Here is a 15,943-nt window from a genome sequence, read left to right as displayed (position 1 = left end):
CTGGTGGCTGTGGTTGCCATCTGCCTCACCTCTGCAGGCGCAGGTACAGGAAGTATTTCTTGGGGAAAGGATCTTAACTAGGAGAGTGGACAATATATAAGGAGACAGTTCTTCAAGTTGTCACCAGTATATGCTTTCAGCCCTGTCCAATTAATTCTTTCTTTCTTCAGACTAATTTCATGGACCCTTCAAAGGTGCTTAGTGAGATTAGAGTAATTATTACGTGGACTGTGAAGGTGAATACATTCTCCGAACTCCTTTATGGAAATCTTTCGTTAAAGGTGGTTGTGAGGGACTGCTGCCCCCTACAGGTAGAAAATAGCCATGCTGTGCAGAAGCACATCCCCCAATTCACACATTTGGCTTTCCTCGCTGCACCTATATAACTGAGATGCTGTCATCTCTACAGACTTTACCATGTTGATTCAGTAATCACAATATAGTACTTGGGGGCAGTGTTCCCTCTAAGCTGAGTTAGTGTGAGCTAGCTCACAGTGTTTTAGCCTCCAGCTCACCTATTATTGTCTACGCTCAGGAATGATGGCTCCAGAGCAAACTAATTTATGGGGTAGCCAAATTACTCGCTCACAACTTTGATGCCAGCAGCTCACAAAGTAGAATTTTTGCTCACGAGACTCCACAGCTTAAAGGGAACATTGCTTGGGGGGTGAAAAGCTACGTATGGTATTGCTGAGATTGTTCTAGCAATGCAAACTGATTGTAACTCACCAGTATGTTAGGGTTGCCAGCTCTGGGTTAGGAGATTTGGGGGGTGAAACCAGGAGAAGGTGGCCTTTAGGGAGGGTGGCATTTAGGGAGTGACCTCAGCAGAGTAGAATGTCATAGAGGCCAGACTTCCAAAGCAGACTTTTTCTCCAGGGGAACTGATCTCTGTCATCTGGAGGATAGTAGTAATTCCAGGAGATTTCCAGGCCCTGCCTGGAGGTTGGCAACCCTAATCCATGCTGTCACTATGATAGTGCAGCTTAAACCATAATCATGTGAAGATATTTTGTGAGAGGCTATATCTTGTAGTTCGGGACCATGTTCTGTGACCAAAAGTATTTGCTTAGATCAGGGGTCCTCAAACTTTTTAAACAGGGGGCCAGTTCACTGTCCCTCAGACCATTGGCGGGCTGGACTATAGTTTTTTAAAAAAACTATGAATGAACTATGCTGCCAAAGAGAAGCAAGTGCTGGAAACCAAGGCTATGTCACAAGGCTGTATTTTGAAAGAATTTCTTAGGTTCTGCATAAGTACAAACAGCCGGCCAAAGTTCGGGACGGGACCCCACACACAATGGGCACTTTTCGCTCTTACCTGCGGGCGACGTCCAGCGGGCTCTTTTGTGCCTCCTAGTCCCACATTGTCACCCGAAGAGGCGTTTGCAGCCCGGAACAATGAAATTAAATGTTTGGCAGGCGAGGGAAGTGCAGGCCAAAGCCTCGGGACTATGTTGCCCCCCCTCAGCAAGCCCGCCCAGCCTTCCTCTGTCCCTCCTTTGCGCGCGTGCAGCAGAAATCGCACATGCTGGGGCCGTTCCCTCCTCCACCACCACGCGACTCGGCTGGAGAGGAGGAGAATGAACAGTCCCTGACCCAGCCGGAAGTAGCTCTCGGTTGGGCCAGGGGTGGGGGCGGAACTAGCCAACCATCCCACCCCCCCTTCTCCTCCACAAAGCCGCGGCGCGGAACTGAGAAGAGGACAGGCAGCTAAGCAGGTCTAGAGCAGGAAGCGGCAGCAAAAAACCCCGGCGGGCCGGATAAATGTTCTCAATTGGCAGCATGTGGCCCGCGGGCCGTAGTTTGAGGACCCCTGGCTTAGATGAAGATAAAATTATTCTCTTGATAAGAATCTATTAGTGTACACAGACTTTGGGGATAGGGGTTCCCAGTGTATATAGAGACACTGATGTTGCAGATGGAACTCTCACTCATTTTCATTTTAATCTGGACTTTCTCTGTGCTTTTCTTATTATGCCTCATTAACATCTAAAACGTATGTACTCCAGGCTAGAGCCACAGGTATGCTCTGACACCCATGAATGAGAATTCCACTTCAGTGTGGTAAAGGGTGCTGCAGAAAGGAATAGAGCGTTTCCCCTCACAAGTAGAACTGTGACTCATTGGAACAATGAAGCCCCTAGGAAAAAAGAAAGGCAGTTTTCATAAACTGGTTGGAGTCAGGATTTTGTCTTGGATAGCTGCAGTGAGAGGCCTAGGGTTCTGGTAAGAAGTCAAATCCTGCCATTTAGAATCCAAAGGAATTTAATCCCTTGACTATCCTGTCCCAATATTCTTCTCATGCATCTCATCAACTCTAGGTACAGAACATAAATCAAGTATCCACCCTTGACATTTTCTGAGACAAAGCAGATGAAAGAACTGGTTGGGACATCCTGCATCTTACCCAACGATGAGAAAAAGATGCAGGGTGGTATCCAAGTCATTCTCCCAGTAGCATAAGTTCTTTGGCAATGTTGTGTAATGTTGGCGATCAGGTTCTAGGAATACAGTCACTAAAACAAGGGGGAAAAGGTATAATCAATTCTTCTGAAGTGGATCTTATATGTTTTTGGTGTCTAGGCTTAGCTGGCTTTGCTCGACTTTGTCCTGGAGACCAGTATGAGGTGAGTAACCTTGTTTTTAAAAAGTCATTGTCCATCAAGTTCAAAGGCTTACACATGGCATTTCTTCTTGTACTCATCTCCTGTACAGCAAGAAAGATTCCCACTATTCTTTATTTATGGATGAATGCACTCAAAACCTTTCCCACATAAAGACTGGTCCCAGGGAGTTGATTGATGACTAGCAAGATAACAACAGATGTTTCTTTAACTTTGTTTTGGAAGAGTGTCAGCCTGTCTCAATATTTTGTTCTTGGCATACATTTTCTTCTCCTTGTGGTTCCGCTATCCAACTAGGACAGGCTGACTAGAGCAGATCATTTAGAACAGGGCAAGTCAAGCCTTTTGCTTTCAAAGCCAGAGATGTAACTTCATCAACAACTAGAATGGCTGAAATCCAATATATAATTATTGTCCTTGGCTCAATTACAATGTGCATCTATGTTCATGTAGTGGTGTTGCTTAGAAACATATGATTTATGCTAAAATCCCAGCTTTACACACTTGCCCCACATCCCTAAACAAAAAAGTAAAGTCTCCTAAAAGTAGACATTCCCCTCATTGCCCACAGAACTCCAAAATGAATACATGGAATTCCAGTGTTAGATGAAACCAGAGTCAGCTTTATTAATGGAGGATCTGCAGCAACAAGGCCCAACTAATAACTTTAATCCCCATTCTCAGTAGCCGAGATTTAAATCTCCTGTGGTTTTGAGCACTGAGCAAATTTGCCCTTGGCACAAAACAAAGCCTTCCAATCTATGTGCTGAGAGGTACAAAGCAGCATGCCCTTCATGCAGGTTGGGTGGCCTTAAAGTTCACTGATGTTCCCCTGCTCCAAAAGACTCCCTTCACCAATCCCCTGGGGCTGGTCGGCCTTAAGGGATTGTTTTAGACAAACTACTGTTCACTTGACAGGTGCCTCAGGGTGCTTACTGCTAAACCCTGTGTCTTCTCATCAGTGTTAGAGCCTTAGTAGCCAAATTAATGACCAGGTGATCTAAACCCTCCCCCTAAGACATGCAACTGGATAATCTCACACTGCCTTATATCAAATGGGAGGCTTTCTTTCTTTCTTTCTTTCTTTCTTGTTTTGTGTCACAAAGGTGATATCCTGCAGATCAGACCTGGGGCTGCTTTTTACATTATATTTAGTTTAGTTATATTTAGTGTAGTGTAATGGACTCTAATCTGGGAGAACTGGGTTTGATTCCCGACTCCTCCACTTGCACCTGCTGGATGACCTTGGGCAAGCCATAGTTCTGGCACAGCTGTTCTTGAAAAAGGGCAGTTTCTGTCAGAGCTCTCTCAGCCCCACCTACCTCATAGGGTGTCTGTTGTGGGGAGGGGAAGGGAAAGAAGTTTGTAAGCCACCCTGAGACTCCTTTGGGTAGTGAAGGACGGAGTATAAATCCAATCTCCTCCTCCTCCTCCTCTTCTTCTTCTTCTTCAATTGCCTTACCTGATTGGCTGGCCTTCCAAAGCCAGCCTCGCACACCAGCCATTACAGGATTCCTGCTCCCTTCCTTTGAAGGGATATGCATGAGAATGCCATGAGGCATAGGTATGAGCAGGGAGCATGATTCCAGTATTTAGGTACTATGTGGTGCGAAGTTATTCCACTAGTTCTGCAAAAGATTACAAATAATAAGGCTTACAAGAAGGCAGCCAGGAAAACACAGGGCACCTTATCAGCATTTGTAGTATCTCATGTATATATAGGGTACCAATTGTCATCTGTTAGATTGCTTATTATTCTTTCTGTAGAGAATGAGTGTATGCGGGGGGGGGGACAGGACAAATATGTGGGCTATGAGAACACAGGGTTTTTTCTTGTTTGCATTGTTTTATGGTTTTGTAAACTTTATCCTTTTTAGCATAGTTTATTCTATGTCTTATGATGTCCAATCAAATTGCTTTTTATATTTTGTAATCTGTCTTGAGTTTCAGCAAGAAAGGTGGGCTATAAATGAAGTACATAAATAAATGCGAGACAACTTCTTTCCCTCCCCCCACAGATTTTCATGCGGTATGGCCGACAGAGGTGGAAGCTGAAAGGCAAAATCGAAGTCAACGGCAAGCAAAGCTGGGATGGAGAAGAAATGGTCTTCCTACCCCTTATTGTTGGGCTGATCTCCATTAAGGTAGCAATACAAAAGTTTTTCTAACCGCACAGTTCTAAAACGTGTCCATATAGTCAGTCAATGGGTGATAGGCAATGCTGCCCAGATTTCCCAAAATAAATATATGAACAGTTCTTATTTTTAGGTGTGCCTCTAGGTTTCTGTGACAGACAGAAGGCTGTCCCACCCCTGAAGGGGGAAACAGCCACTCACGTGAGCCTGTGGGAGTGCTGTTCCAGCATCCAATTACCTTTGAGAAAGGGGATGGAATGTTGGGAGAAGTGGGGAGTTGAGCCCATTTCTGCCTCAGGGAGAGAGCAGTGAGAGCTCAGGTCTGGCTCAGGAAAAGAGCAGACAGAGTGAAGGGCAGCTCTGCTTGGTAGTGTGGCAGAGTGGTTTCAACCTACTTCTGAGAGTAGGCCTGTCTCTGGCAATGAGCAGACCTTGTGCCATTTAGTCTGATTCTTGGGAAAGAGCAGGCTGGTGTGGGTGGAATCCTGTATGTGTGTTAGGATCCAGCTTAGTGGCAAATCGGTAAAAGCCTGTTTATGCTTAAAAGTCTTAAAGAAAATGTAAACTGCTCTCTAAATTAATGTGCCTCAGTTAGGTTTCTCCTTTGTCTGTCTGGAGTCCTGTGCTGCTGATCTGTTCCTGGGATCTGTTCCAGTCTGTAAATAAACAAATCTTCTTTGTGGACCAGACTGTAAATAAACAAATCTTCTTTGTGGTTAATATACAGTCCCTGCCTCAGTAACCTCCATGTTCTGCTCGTAAACCACAAAACTTACCCCACAGGAGCAAACCCAAAGCATATACACTCACTACCTTTAGAACACCTGGTAACTGAGGGGAAAGTTTATAGTTTAAATAAACCTGGTTCCCCTCAAATCACAGGAGGCTGTGTGGGTCCCATCAGTTAATAGAAATGGCCTGTCTCAGTTTCCTGCAGTGTTTTGTTTTTTTAAATGTATTGCTTAGAGGTTAGCCAAACAAATCCAGTGAATGCTTTCCAGGAGTATGCCTAGCTTCCTGTAGCATCCAAAGGCAACTTGAATGTATGAATGAGAGATGTTCACAGATGAAACATCACAACAGAACTTTTGCATAATCTCAGACTGTTTTTTCAGTTGAGCAAGTCAACACAAAGTCCTGATCAGCTTTTGAGTAAATAAAATTATGAAAGTTCAGATGATCATTCAGCATTCATATGAAGCCAGTCCCTGGGGTATAAGGCAATTTCAGTGAGATGTCCAACTTTACGAACATCTCAAATGCAGCACAACCTCACTTTCATCCTCACTGCTTGACTTATTATGGCGAGAATCCAGAGAACCTCATGTGGAAAGCTAGATCATACCCACATTCTCATTTGATGGTCCAGTTTTTGCTTCTAGTTGCAATGTCAACACTGTGTTGGATGCTGTAGTGGAGGAATGTGCACAGTACAGTGACAGTAGTGGGAAGAGAAGCCCAGTAAGACCTGTTGCACATGTAGAATGACTCCGTACTTTTTAAGATCCAAACTTGTATTTCTAAAGAGATGTTAAACAGTGGTGTTAGTGATTTAAAATTAATACCAAGTGAATTATTCTTAGTTGGAGGTGGTGATTTAGACTTGTTAGATTTACAGAAAATGCCAACTATGAAGCAAAACAGGCTGGCTAATCATAGAATTTCTGAGTTACAAGACTATTGCTGAGAGACTGTCTTATGGTTTCTGCTGAAGTTCAAATATGCAATTTATTTCTTCCACATCTTTATAATGCATAAATTTCCTTGCCCTGGTGCACTCAGAATGATAATGGTCTGTTTAATTTGCAAGTTCATCAGTGAATAAGAAACCAGAATGTCTGGCAAGCTGATGGTGAATCTGCAGTGCCTTGTCTAGTTTTGTGCCAAGTCTTAAGCTATTTTATAGCCCAAATGCTACATGAGAACACAACGGCACAGTTGATGTGCAAACACATAAAACTTGTCATTATATATGCCTTTTCAATTTATTGAAGAGGGGAGGAGAAGGAGATCAAACTTTCCTTCTATCTGAGAGAAGGAGGAAAGCAAGATTACCCTGCGGGCTGAAAAATAGGTACATACCATTTTTAAAAAGACATACTGAAATCAACCGTGCTTCTGTCCCAAAGGGAGCAATGTCCCAATCCAAACTGGCTTCTTCCCAGTCAACATAATAGACAAGACAATTTTATTTATTTTCGTCTTGTATACTCCCTTTATTCCTTTAGCACCGACACTCAAGATGGATTACAGAATTTTAGAAAACAATGCATTAAAACAATATAATACATACAATAAACAATGCAATAGAACCGCCTAAAATTTCTGCACACTTTCTAAAGATGTCATCATGAATAATTCTGTTTCGCACATTTTGTGGAATGGTAGAAATGGGGGAAGCATTGCCTTTCCAGCATTTTTTCTTACATTTATACATGAGATTCAAGTGCAAGTGCTGATTTATGCTTCCACTTCAAAAAGGTGTGATGTTGCCATGTAGCAAGAACGACTACCTCTGAGCCAACTTCTGAACCATACCTTTAGGATATAATTATTCCATTCCTAATTATTAACACTCATTCTTTTTTTTTTTTTTACAGGTCACAGAAGTTAAAGGCCTCGCTACTCACCTTCTGGTGGGAAGCGTTACCTGTGAAACAAAAGGTTTGTTTGCTGCTCAGCCTCAGGTTGTCGCTGTGGACATTAATGACCTTGGTACAATAAAGCTGAACCTGGAAATAACTTGGCAGTAAGTAAAGTAATTCTTTTGGTGTGTCATTGTCATTTCAAATCAAAGAAAGCTTGTTGTGTTCGCCTGTTACAATAAAAAAACCAAAAAGAAGTCTTTGGCACCTTAAAGACTACTGGATTTATTATGGCATAAGCTTTTGTGGACTAGAGGCAACTTCATGAGGTGAACATCTCAGTAGACGGCAGCTTAAGATGTTCACCTCATGGAGTTGCCTCTAGTCCACAAAAGCTTATGCCATCGTAAATCCAGTAGTCTTAAAGGTGGCAAAGTATCATGTATTGTCTGTTCTGACTAAGGTCTCAGGAAAAGGTCTTTCACATCATCTCCTGCCTCATCCTTTTAACTGGTGGTGCTAGGGACCAAACCTAAGTCCTTCTGCATGTAAAGCAGATGCTCTGCCACTGAGCTGCTGCCCCTCTCCTAAAGTGCACAAAATATTGTCTTCAGTTGGACACAGAGGGGAAAAAATGGTTAACAATGGAGTCAGAAGGCAGCGTAGTACAAGAGGTCTAGACTTTGCCATATCTGTGCAGAGCTCAAATGTTTGTATTAAACTGGAAGGTTTAATAAGATCCTCTTCCATTGAACTCTGTCATACAATGTACACGACAGAGAGACTGTCCTTTTCATATACCTAAAATGGTCTTGATATAAAATAAAAGATTGGATTGCAAACTTCTCGAACAGTAAATGCCAGGCTATTTGCAGGAACTCATGAGTGTCAGAAGATGGCTTCCAATACTGCTGTGCAATGATCTCATCCAAAACAAGATGTTTTCCATTTGAGACTCAGTGGCGGATTCCTTAAATGGATGAATAACCGATATAATGGAACTCCCCCTCCCCAGCTCAGAAGAAAAGCCCTAGATTTGGGCAAGAATAGAGAAGAGCTCTTACTGCTACCATCTTCACTAGCTCTCTCAGTTTATTCCTAAGGCTGGTCATGCTTTAAAATAAACACTTTTTGTGTTTGATAGCTAGAGATGATCAACTCAAATAATTTAACTACAGTCATATGCCAGAGATGCACGATTCAGTCATGTGGGCATTCATGGCTCTTTGCTGGAGCTCAGTGGGCTGTTCTGTGATGTAATATGGATCCATTATGGTCCATAACTGTTGGGTCGGGGGTGTGTGTGTAGAGCTGTGAGCCAGTGTTCATTTAGAAAATGTATATGCCATCACTTCAGACACCTGAATGGGACAATGTTCTGACCACACACACACACACAAATTTCCCTGTTGCATCCCAATCACAAGCCTGTGGGATGCAGTGGAGAAATTTTCCACTGGGGAAATTAGAACACTGTGTTTGAATTCAAAGAGCAACTGATGGTTGGCTTTCTGACCCACACCTCTGTAACTTTTTTCTGTGCCCCTACTCTGGGATGTGGTAAGAAATTTCCATTCCCATTTTCACACTCCTCCTTTATGTTCCACATGGCTGTTGTGGTGATCAAGCTGCACACACTGAGCAGTTCTCATATTATGAACAAGAAGAGAAGAAGAGATTGGATTTATACCCCGCCCTTCACTACCCAAAGGAGTCTCAGAGCGGCTTACAAACTCCTTTCCCTTCCCCTCCCCACAACAGACACCCTGTGAGGTAGGTGGGGCTGAGAGAGCTCTGACAGAAACTGCTCTTTTTCAAGAAGAGCTGTGCCAGAACTATGGCTTACCCAAGGTCATCCAGCAGGTGCAAGTGGAGGAGTCGGGAATCAAACCCGGTTCTCCCAGATTAGAGTCCGCACACTTAACCACTACACCAAACTGGCTGGAATTTGTTCATGACAGGCACAACCCTAGTTAGTTGTTGGGCTCTCATTCTTGGACTTTCTCCCCCCTTCCCTGCTGTAGTGCACCAAGATGGAACGGACTCCCTTTTGGTGATGTCCCAGCATGGGCACCTTAACTATTTGAAGTCAGGGTGCAAAGATACATTAATGTGAATGAGCAAGATTCAAGCAGTAGCACCTTAAAAACCACCAAGACTTCCAGTGTATAAGTTTTTGGGAGTCAAAAATCCCTTTTATTTATTTATTTATTTATTTATTTATTTAAAAACACAGAGGGGGGCTTAAAATTCAGCAACTAAATAAGATATTTAAAAAAAAAAGAAAGAAAGAAAAAAGAGATACACAGAGACAAAACAAAAATGTTGTAACAACAGTGTTGTTGGATCTACACATAAGTTTCCAAGTATCTAAAAATAAGCCCATTTACAATTGCCATCTATATGCCATTCTAAACATCTAAACAGTCCTGGGAATGTGTTGCTAGAGGTTATAAAACCTCAGTAGGAAGAGGATTCCCCTCTGCTCTAATAACATAAAGTGAAAAGAAAACAAATGGTCCTTGTAAAGGTACTTCTGTTTAATGAGAAGCTTGTGCTTTTGCAGCCCATTTGATGTTGAGGACGTGACCCCATCTACAAGCAACACAAACAGAGCATCTGCTCTCCAGAGAAGGATGTCCATGTATAGTCAAGGTACTCCAGAAACTCCAACCTTCAAGGACCACGCCTTCTTTGTAAGTTGAATGTGGCCATTTCATATACATGTAGAAAAACCTTCATTATCTTAGCAAATATAGTTAATGGTTTTGGGGGGGGGGTTTGCACCATTTTTAAAAATATGGTGGTTGAATTTTGATGTCCTTCCAATCTTTTGGGGATAACAAACATGTTCATAACATTGCTTACTAATAATTTCTGTTAAAAGTCCCTTAACAACACATATGTCAGTAACTCACTCCTGCTTTCCTTATTGCCTGCATTTCAGTAGTAACTTTGTAAATTTTACCATAGGATTGCAAAAATCTTGAGGCCATTTTGAGCTATGTATTGTACAGTTGCACAGGAAAAGTAATCTAGGGGGCACATTCATAAGCAGGTCTACTAAGAATCCTACTCAGGGTCTGTTTGAAGGGGCTACTCCCAGGCAAGTATTCTTAAGGTATTATACCACTAGTTAACTAATTGCCCCCTTTTTGCCTTAACTGTTGAAGAAATGGCTACATCCTCCACAAGACAGGTTCCAGTTTTCCATTGTAGATGCTCTGCAGGACACTTTCTTTGACAAGCTGCGTCGCAGTCGCTCCTTTAGTGACCTGCCGTCTCTCAGGCTGAGGCCTAGAGCTGGGCTAGAACGATATGTGAGTCTGGATCGTGGGAGCTCTCTTTGCACTGAATTACCTTTTTTCCATGGCTCAAGCATTCCTCTGTTTCTTGCATGCCACAGACCTCAGTAGAGATATCTAGTTTGCTGACTGAGTGTTGAGGCAATTCGTTGTGTTACTGATATAGGTCCAGTTGGGCATTACTGATTATTATAACGAAGTTCTCGACATTATTTATTTATTTATTTATTTTACGATTTATACCCCGTCCTACCCCATTGGAGCAGGCTCAAGGTAGTTTGGAAACACAGGCAAAATACTAAGCTCTTTATCAGTACTAAGTTCTGTTGGCTGAATATTGTTTTCAAGATATATACTTCCAGAATTTTTTTAAAAAACCCAAACTTAAAATAAAAACCAATTTGGTTCATAGGCAGTATAAAAATAAAATAAATCGGGTGTAATCTTGTTAAATTTCACACTTTAGTCTTCTTGATATTAATGGCATATAAAGCTGGTTAATTTTCTCTCGCATTATCATGTTTGAAACTTTAATAGTGTGCTCAGCACCTTTCACACTACATTTGGATTTTGTTGTTCAGTCGCACAGTCGAGTCCGACTCTTTGCGACCCCGTGGACCAGATCATGCCAGGCCTTCCTTTGGATACAGGGAACTAAATATGCTTTTGATCCTAAGTATTTGCCCTGGAGTGTTTGCTGACATATGGCAGTACCCATGAGTACATGACAAAATGTTCTGTTGACATACACTCTTTTCCACACACATTTTCTAGTTGATGAAATTTGGTCAGCAAAGTACAAGCTCTTTCTGCCTTCTCTTTTGTGCATGGTGTTGAGTGGTGTTGTAGTACCTTTTTTTGCCCAAGACTTGTTTTTCCTATACTAATGCTGGTTCCATTCTGCTATTTCCTTTATATTATTGTATGTCTTTTAAAAGCACTGTAATAAAAGGCAAATTTCTTTTGCGACTCCAGAGAGACCTGTCTCTAATTTCCTGTCAGTAGCAGCTTAAAATTAATTATGTTGAGAATTGGCTTTAACATTTTGTGGAAAGCTACTTTGCTTTTTATCTTTAACAGTCTTTTGTTTTATTTGCAGTCAAATTTACATGATGATGTCTTTGAAAATGGAACAACAGAAGTTGAGCAACGGTCAATGTCTTTCAGCTTCAATGATATTTCCAATGGAGATTGCACTCAGTCGTCCAGTTCTCTTGGTTCCTCTTCTGCCACGGATAATTTTAATCCTGAAATTACTGTCACACCTCCAGAACATAATGGGCAGAAGTCATCAAAAACTCATGCCATGGACAGTATCAGTACCAGCTCATCAGTGGACTCTGCACCCGAATATAAGGACTTAAAGTCACAAGAACCTATGCCCGTTAGTGAGGGAGAAAAGATTTCTAATATAGATTCTGAAGTTTGCCAAACATCTCCAGTTTCCAGAAGCAACAATCTTTTCTTAGATAATAGTGCCCCAGTATCTCTTTTGCAGGACACAGATGAATTATCAGAGCTCAAACCTGTCGAACTGGATACTTTTGAAGGCAATATCACTAAGCAGCTTGTAAAAAGACTCACTTCAGGAGAGGGTCCTGCAACACCTGAAAAGCTGCATTGTGAAGGATCAATAAGTGGAGAATCTGAAGGTTATAAATCCTGTGTAGATGGAAGCCTAGAAGAAGCATTTCAGGGGCTGCTTCTAGCACTTGAACCCCATAAAGAACAATTTAAAGAATTTCAGGATTTGGACCAAGAAGTAACACACCTAGATGAAATTCTAAAAGTAAGTTTAGCTTCAGATTTTAAAAAACCCACCTGATGTTTAATCTCATGCACTTTAAACAATGGAGTACAAGATAGACCTTCTTATCCAAACCAAAATTATCTAAAGTTACTTACAAGAGGGGGGAAACATGTGCACCGTACACCAGCACTGGGTGAATACAGTTTACACCAGAGATCTCCATGTTTTTTCAGATGGTGGTCACCTTTGGAATTCTGACACAGCATGGTGGGCACAGCTGCAAACTTGCTACCACAAAATGGCTGCCACAGAAGGTGGACCCAGCCACAAAACAGCTCCATGGCTTACCTTCTGTCACACAATTAAGGTCCGTGTGCTGTAGTGGTAGCTACTCCCATAGCAGTGTTTTTAAAGACTGCGCAGCCAACCAAATCTCCAAAACCCAATTAGAAGCCTTGCTAGGCAACAGCTCCACCAGGCCCCACCCACTTTCTAAAAGCATTTGGTGGGTGCCTTTAGTTCCTGGAGTGTATGTAGAGTTAGATCAGTAGAAAGTTCCTTCAATGACTCCACAGGGTAACATGGTCAAGTTAATCACGTACAGCAGCATGCTATGCCATGGGCAGTTTCTCAGTGGCACCACAGATAAAATTAGGCCTGCAAACACCTCATATGAAGCAATTCGAACTTGCTTTTGCATGATAACCATTCATATGTGATCACAGTACTCTAACTCAACTGACTTGATTATACACCAATAAGAGACATGCATACAGAACCATTTCCTCCACTAAAATGAACACACAAACCTGCTTATGCTGGATCTTTGTATGCACATTAGGATGCACAGGGAACTCTGAATCAATGGATGTGGAGCATAAGGTGGTAATTATTCCAGGCAAGTTACTCTGGAGTTCAAAATGTGATCTTGTGTATTTCTTTAGTCAACTACATTGTAGGGGCAAGTATTGATAGACTCATGGTTCCTGAATGTTCAGGTATCTCTGCTAGTTTTTAAAAAGAAAATAGTCTTTTTTTTTTTTTTAAACTTGGCAAATATATCTTTGATCATTACATGCTTATCACTAACAAACTCAGTAGCCTCTGGGCTTCATTCCTTTGAGAACTGACACAGGACAGCTTTTTAATCCACAAGCTCTCTAAATTTGACAGTTAATTCGTTGACACTGACAGAGCCATCCTAAGCAGAGTTATACCTTTCTAACTTGATTGAAGTCAATGAACTTAGCATAGGGTTGCCAGGTTTCACCTTTCCCATGATGGGGGGTGGGCTCCTGGCTCCTCATCACTGGCCGGTGGGAGATTGCCCCCCCAAAAAAAATGGGGAATCCCCTGCCCCGACTGGGGGGATGGCAACCCTAAAATAGCAGGGATAAGTGTTCGGATAGTGTTGTAAGGCACCTGCAGGCTGTATAGTAACTCATCAGAGACTTTACCTGGAAATTACTGTCATACCAAGAATGAATGATCATTGGATGTTTCAGTAACTCTGCAGTGTACAGTTAAATGTGTACTTTAATTTGAACAGAGAATGAGTGGTTTGAACTATTGTTTTATTTATTTATTTATACACACGCATGCACGTGCACACGCACATGTACTGGCTTTGCACTCCCTACCTTCCCACACCAGATTTGCCTGCAAAGGCAATAAATCAGTAAGATTAATCACAGATTTAAAACATTAACTTTTAAACTGGGATTTCTTTGGAACTTTTCTCCATGAAAGTGTGTTTCATGTTCATGGCGAGATTGTTAAAAAAAAAAATAATCAAGATCCCCTCCTCCAAAAGAATAATAGGTTGACTCTAAAGATCATTTTCCCCAGCAAAATGGGAGGTGATTTTTGCCAGTTCTCTCTCACTGCTAACCTGAGCTCAAGTCCAAAAGCCGCTATCAAAAACTGAACTCAGACCTAAACTCAAAAGTCTTGTCTTCAATGCTTTATGAAGCAATGCTTTATGAAATTCTGAAAACAAGTTAAGCTGAAAAGGTTTTTACTTACCCCAAACACACATAATGTTTACCACGGTTCTTGGTTTTCCACTCTTCTGTGCATTCATTTTGCTTTTGGTATTGCAGTGCCGACCAGCAGTAAACCACAGCAGGTCATCCAGTTTAAGCCTAACCGTTGAAAGCGCTTTGGAAAGCTTTGATTTCCTGAACACCTCTGATTTCGATGAGGATGAGGGTGGCACAGATGAGCTTTTCAGTGGTAGTGGTCGAAGGACTGACTCTGTCTTCTCAGACTCTGAGACTGATAAAAACAGGTAAGAAGGTCGACATTTTCTACTCTTTAGGTCAGGCTCCTGCACTAGTCATCAGATATCCAGATATACACTCATTGTTCATACACTCATAGGGATCAGGACCCAAGCCCAGTAGCGGGACATGTATACTTTACTGGAGTCTGAGGGTTTGGGACAGGTTTTCCTATTGAGGAGTGCAAATAGAGATCTGAGAATTAATTGACATGGCCTGAATATTCTTTGCTGCATCACCAAGAAGTCTCCAGGTCAGGCTTCAGAATAAAAAAGTGAACTGCCATCAGGTGGGATTTCTTGGTCATGATCTAGAGAAAGTGCCTCTCTCTTCAAAACGCTGAGATGGGTAAGAGAGCCATTGTGATGCCGTGATGAGAATGTTGGACGGGGACACTCAGGTTGAACTCCCCACTCAGGGATGAATCTCAGTGGGTGACCTTGGGACAGTCATTCTCTCTCAGCCTAGCCTCCCTCACAGGGTTCTTGTGAGGCCAAAATGGTGGGAGAACCATCCTGACTCCCTTAGAAGAGGGATGGAATAAAAATGCACATCAGTGCTGTTTTTATTGAAAAGAACATAAGAACATAAGAGACGCCAATGTTGGATCAGGCCAAAGGCCCATCCAGTCCAACACTCTGTATCACACAGTGGCCAGAAACACCAGTGCCATCAGGAGGTCCACCAGTGGGGCCAGGACATTAGAAGCCCTTCCACTGTTGACGCCCCCCCCCCCAAGCACCAAGAAGACAGAGCATCACTTGCCCCAGAGTCCCTATCTATACCTTGTGGCTAATAGCCACTGATGGACCTCTGCAATATTTTTGTGGACAAAGTCACTGCTCAAGCTTTGCCATTCTGGAGTGGGAATGGGGTGGAGGAAAAGGTAGTATAGGTACTAGGAGAGATTTCCACATTGCCTGCTTCTTCCTGGAAGCTGGCCAGAGCCTAGAAGTCAAGAAATGAATTACCAAAAACAACAACTGTAGTTCCTCTCTTCGTTTTATCAACAGAGCAACTGCATATTGAGCAACCTTTATTTACTCTAAGCCAGAGGTTCCCAATGTTTTTGAGCCTGAGGGTACTTCTGGCATTTTGAGAAAATGGCATTGCATGCTGCCACCACAAACTGCCTGATATGGGAGGTCAGACAAGTCACAATAGTGTTACCCTAAGGGGTTGTGAGGGTCTCCTGAGGTTGTTGCAGAATTAGCCAGGAAACCCAAACAATATGGGGGGTAATCAAGCAGGATTTCCAC

At 42.4% G+C, this 15,943-nt stretch overlaps 1 protein-coding gene across 1 annotated transcript in view; it reads left to right on the top strand.

The window, feature by feature from the left end:
* Positions 1 to 15,943, top strand: part of FAM65B (family with sequence similarity 65 member B) — a 114,575-nt gene that overhangs the window by 81,300 nt on the left and 17,332 nt on the right. Inside the window, exons 9-15 of the mRNA XM_015414727.1 lie at positions 2,587 to 2,630; positions 4,646 to 4,771; positions 7,363 to 7,511; positions 9,914 to 10,043; positions 10,521 to 10,667; positions 11,752 to 12,441; positions 14,505 to 14,692. Coding sequence (XP_015270213.1) covers positions 2,587 to 2,630; positions 4,646 to 4,771; positions 7,363 to 7,511; positions 9,914 to 10,043; positions 10,521 to 10,667; positions 11,752 to 12,441; positions 14,505 to 14,692 — 1,474 coding nt within the window. The remainder of the gene's footprint in view (positions 1 to 2,586; positions 2,631 to 4,645; positions 4,772 to 7,362; positions 7,512 to 9,913; positions 10,044 to 10,520; positions 10,668 to 11,751; positions 12,442 to 14,504; positions 14,693 to 15,943) is intronic.

Source organism: Gekko japonicus, unplaced genomic scaffold, assembly GCF_001447785.1.
Source record: "Gekko japonicus isolate JY-2015 unplaced genomic scaffold, Gekko_japonicus_V1.1 scaffold1433, whole genome shotgun sequence".
Lineage (NCBI taxonomy): Eukaryota > Metazoa > Chordata > Lepidosauria > Squamata > Gekkonidae > Gekko > Gekko japonicus.
The sequence above is the reverse complement of the archived record's forward strand: the minus strand, read 5'-3'. Positions and strand labels throughout refer to the sequence as shown.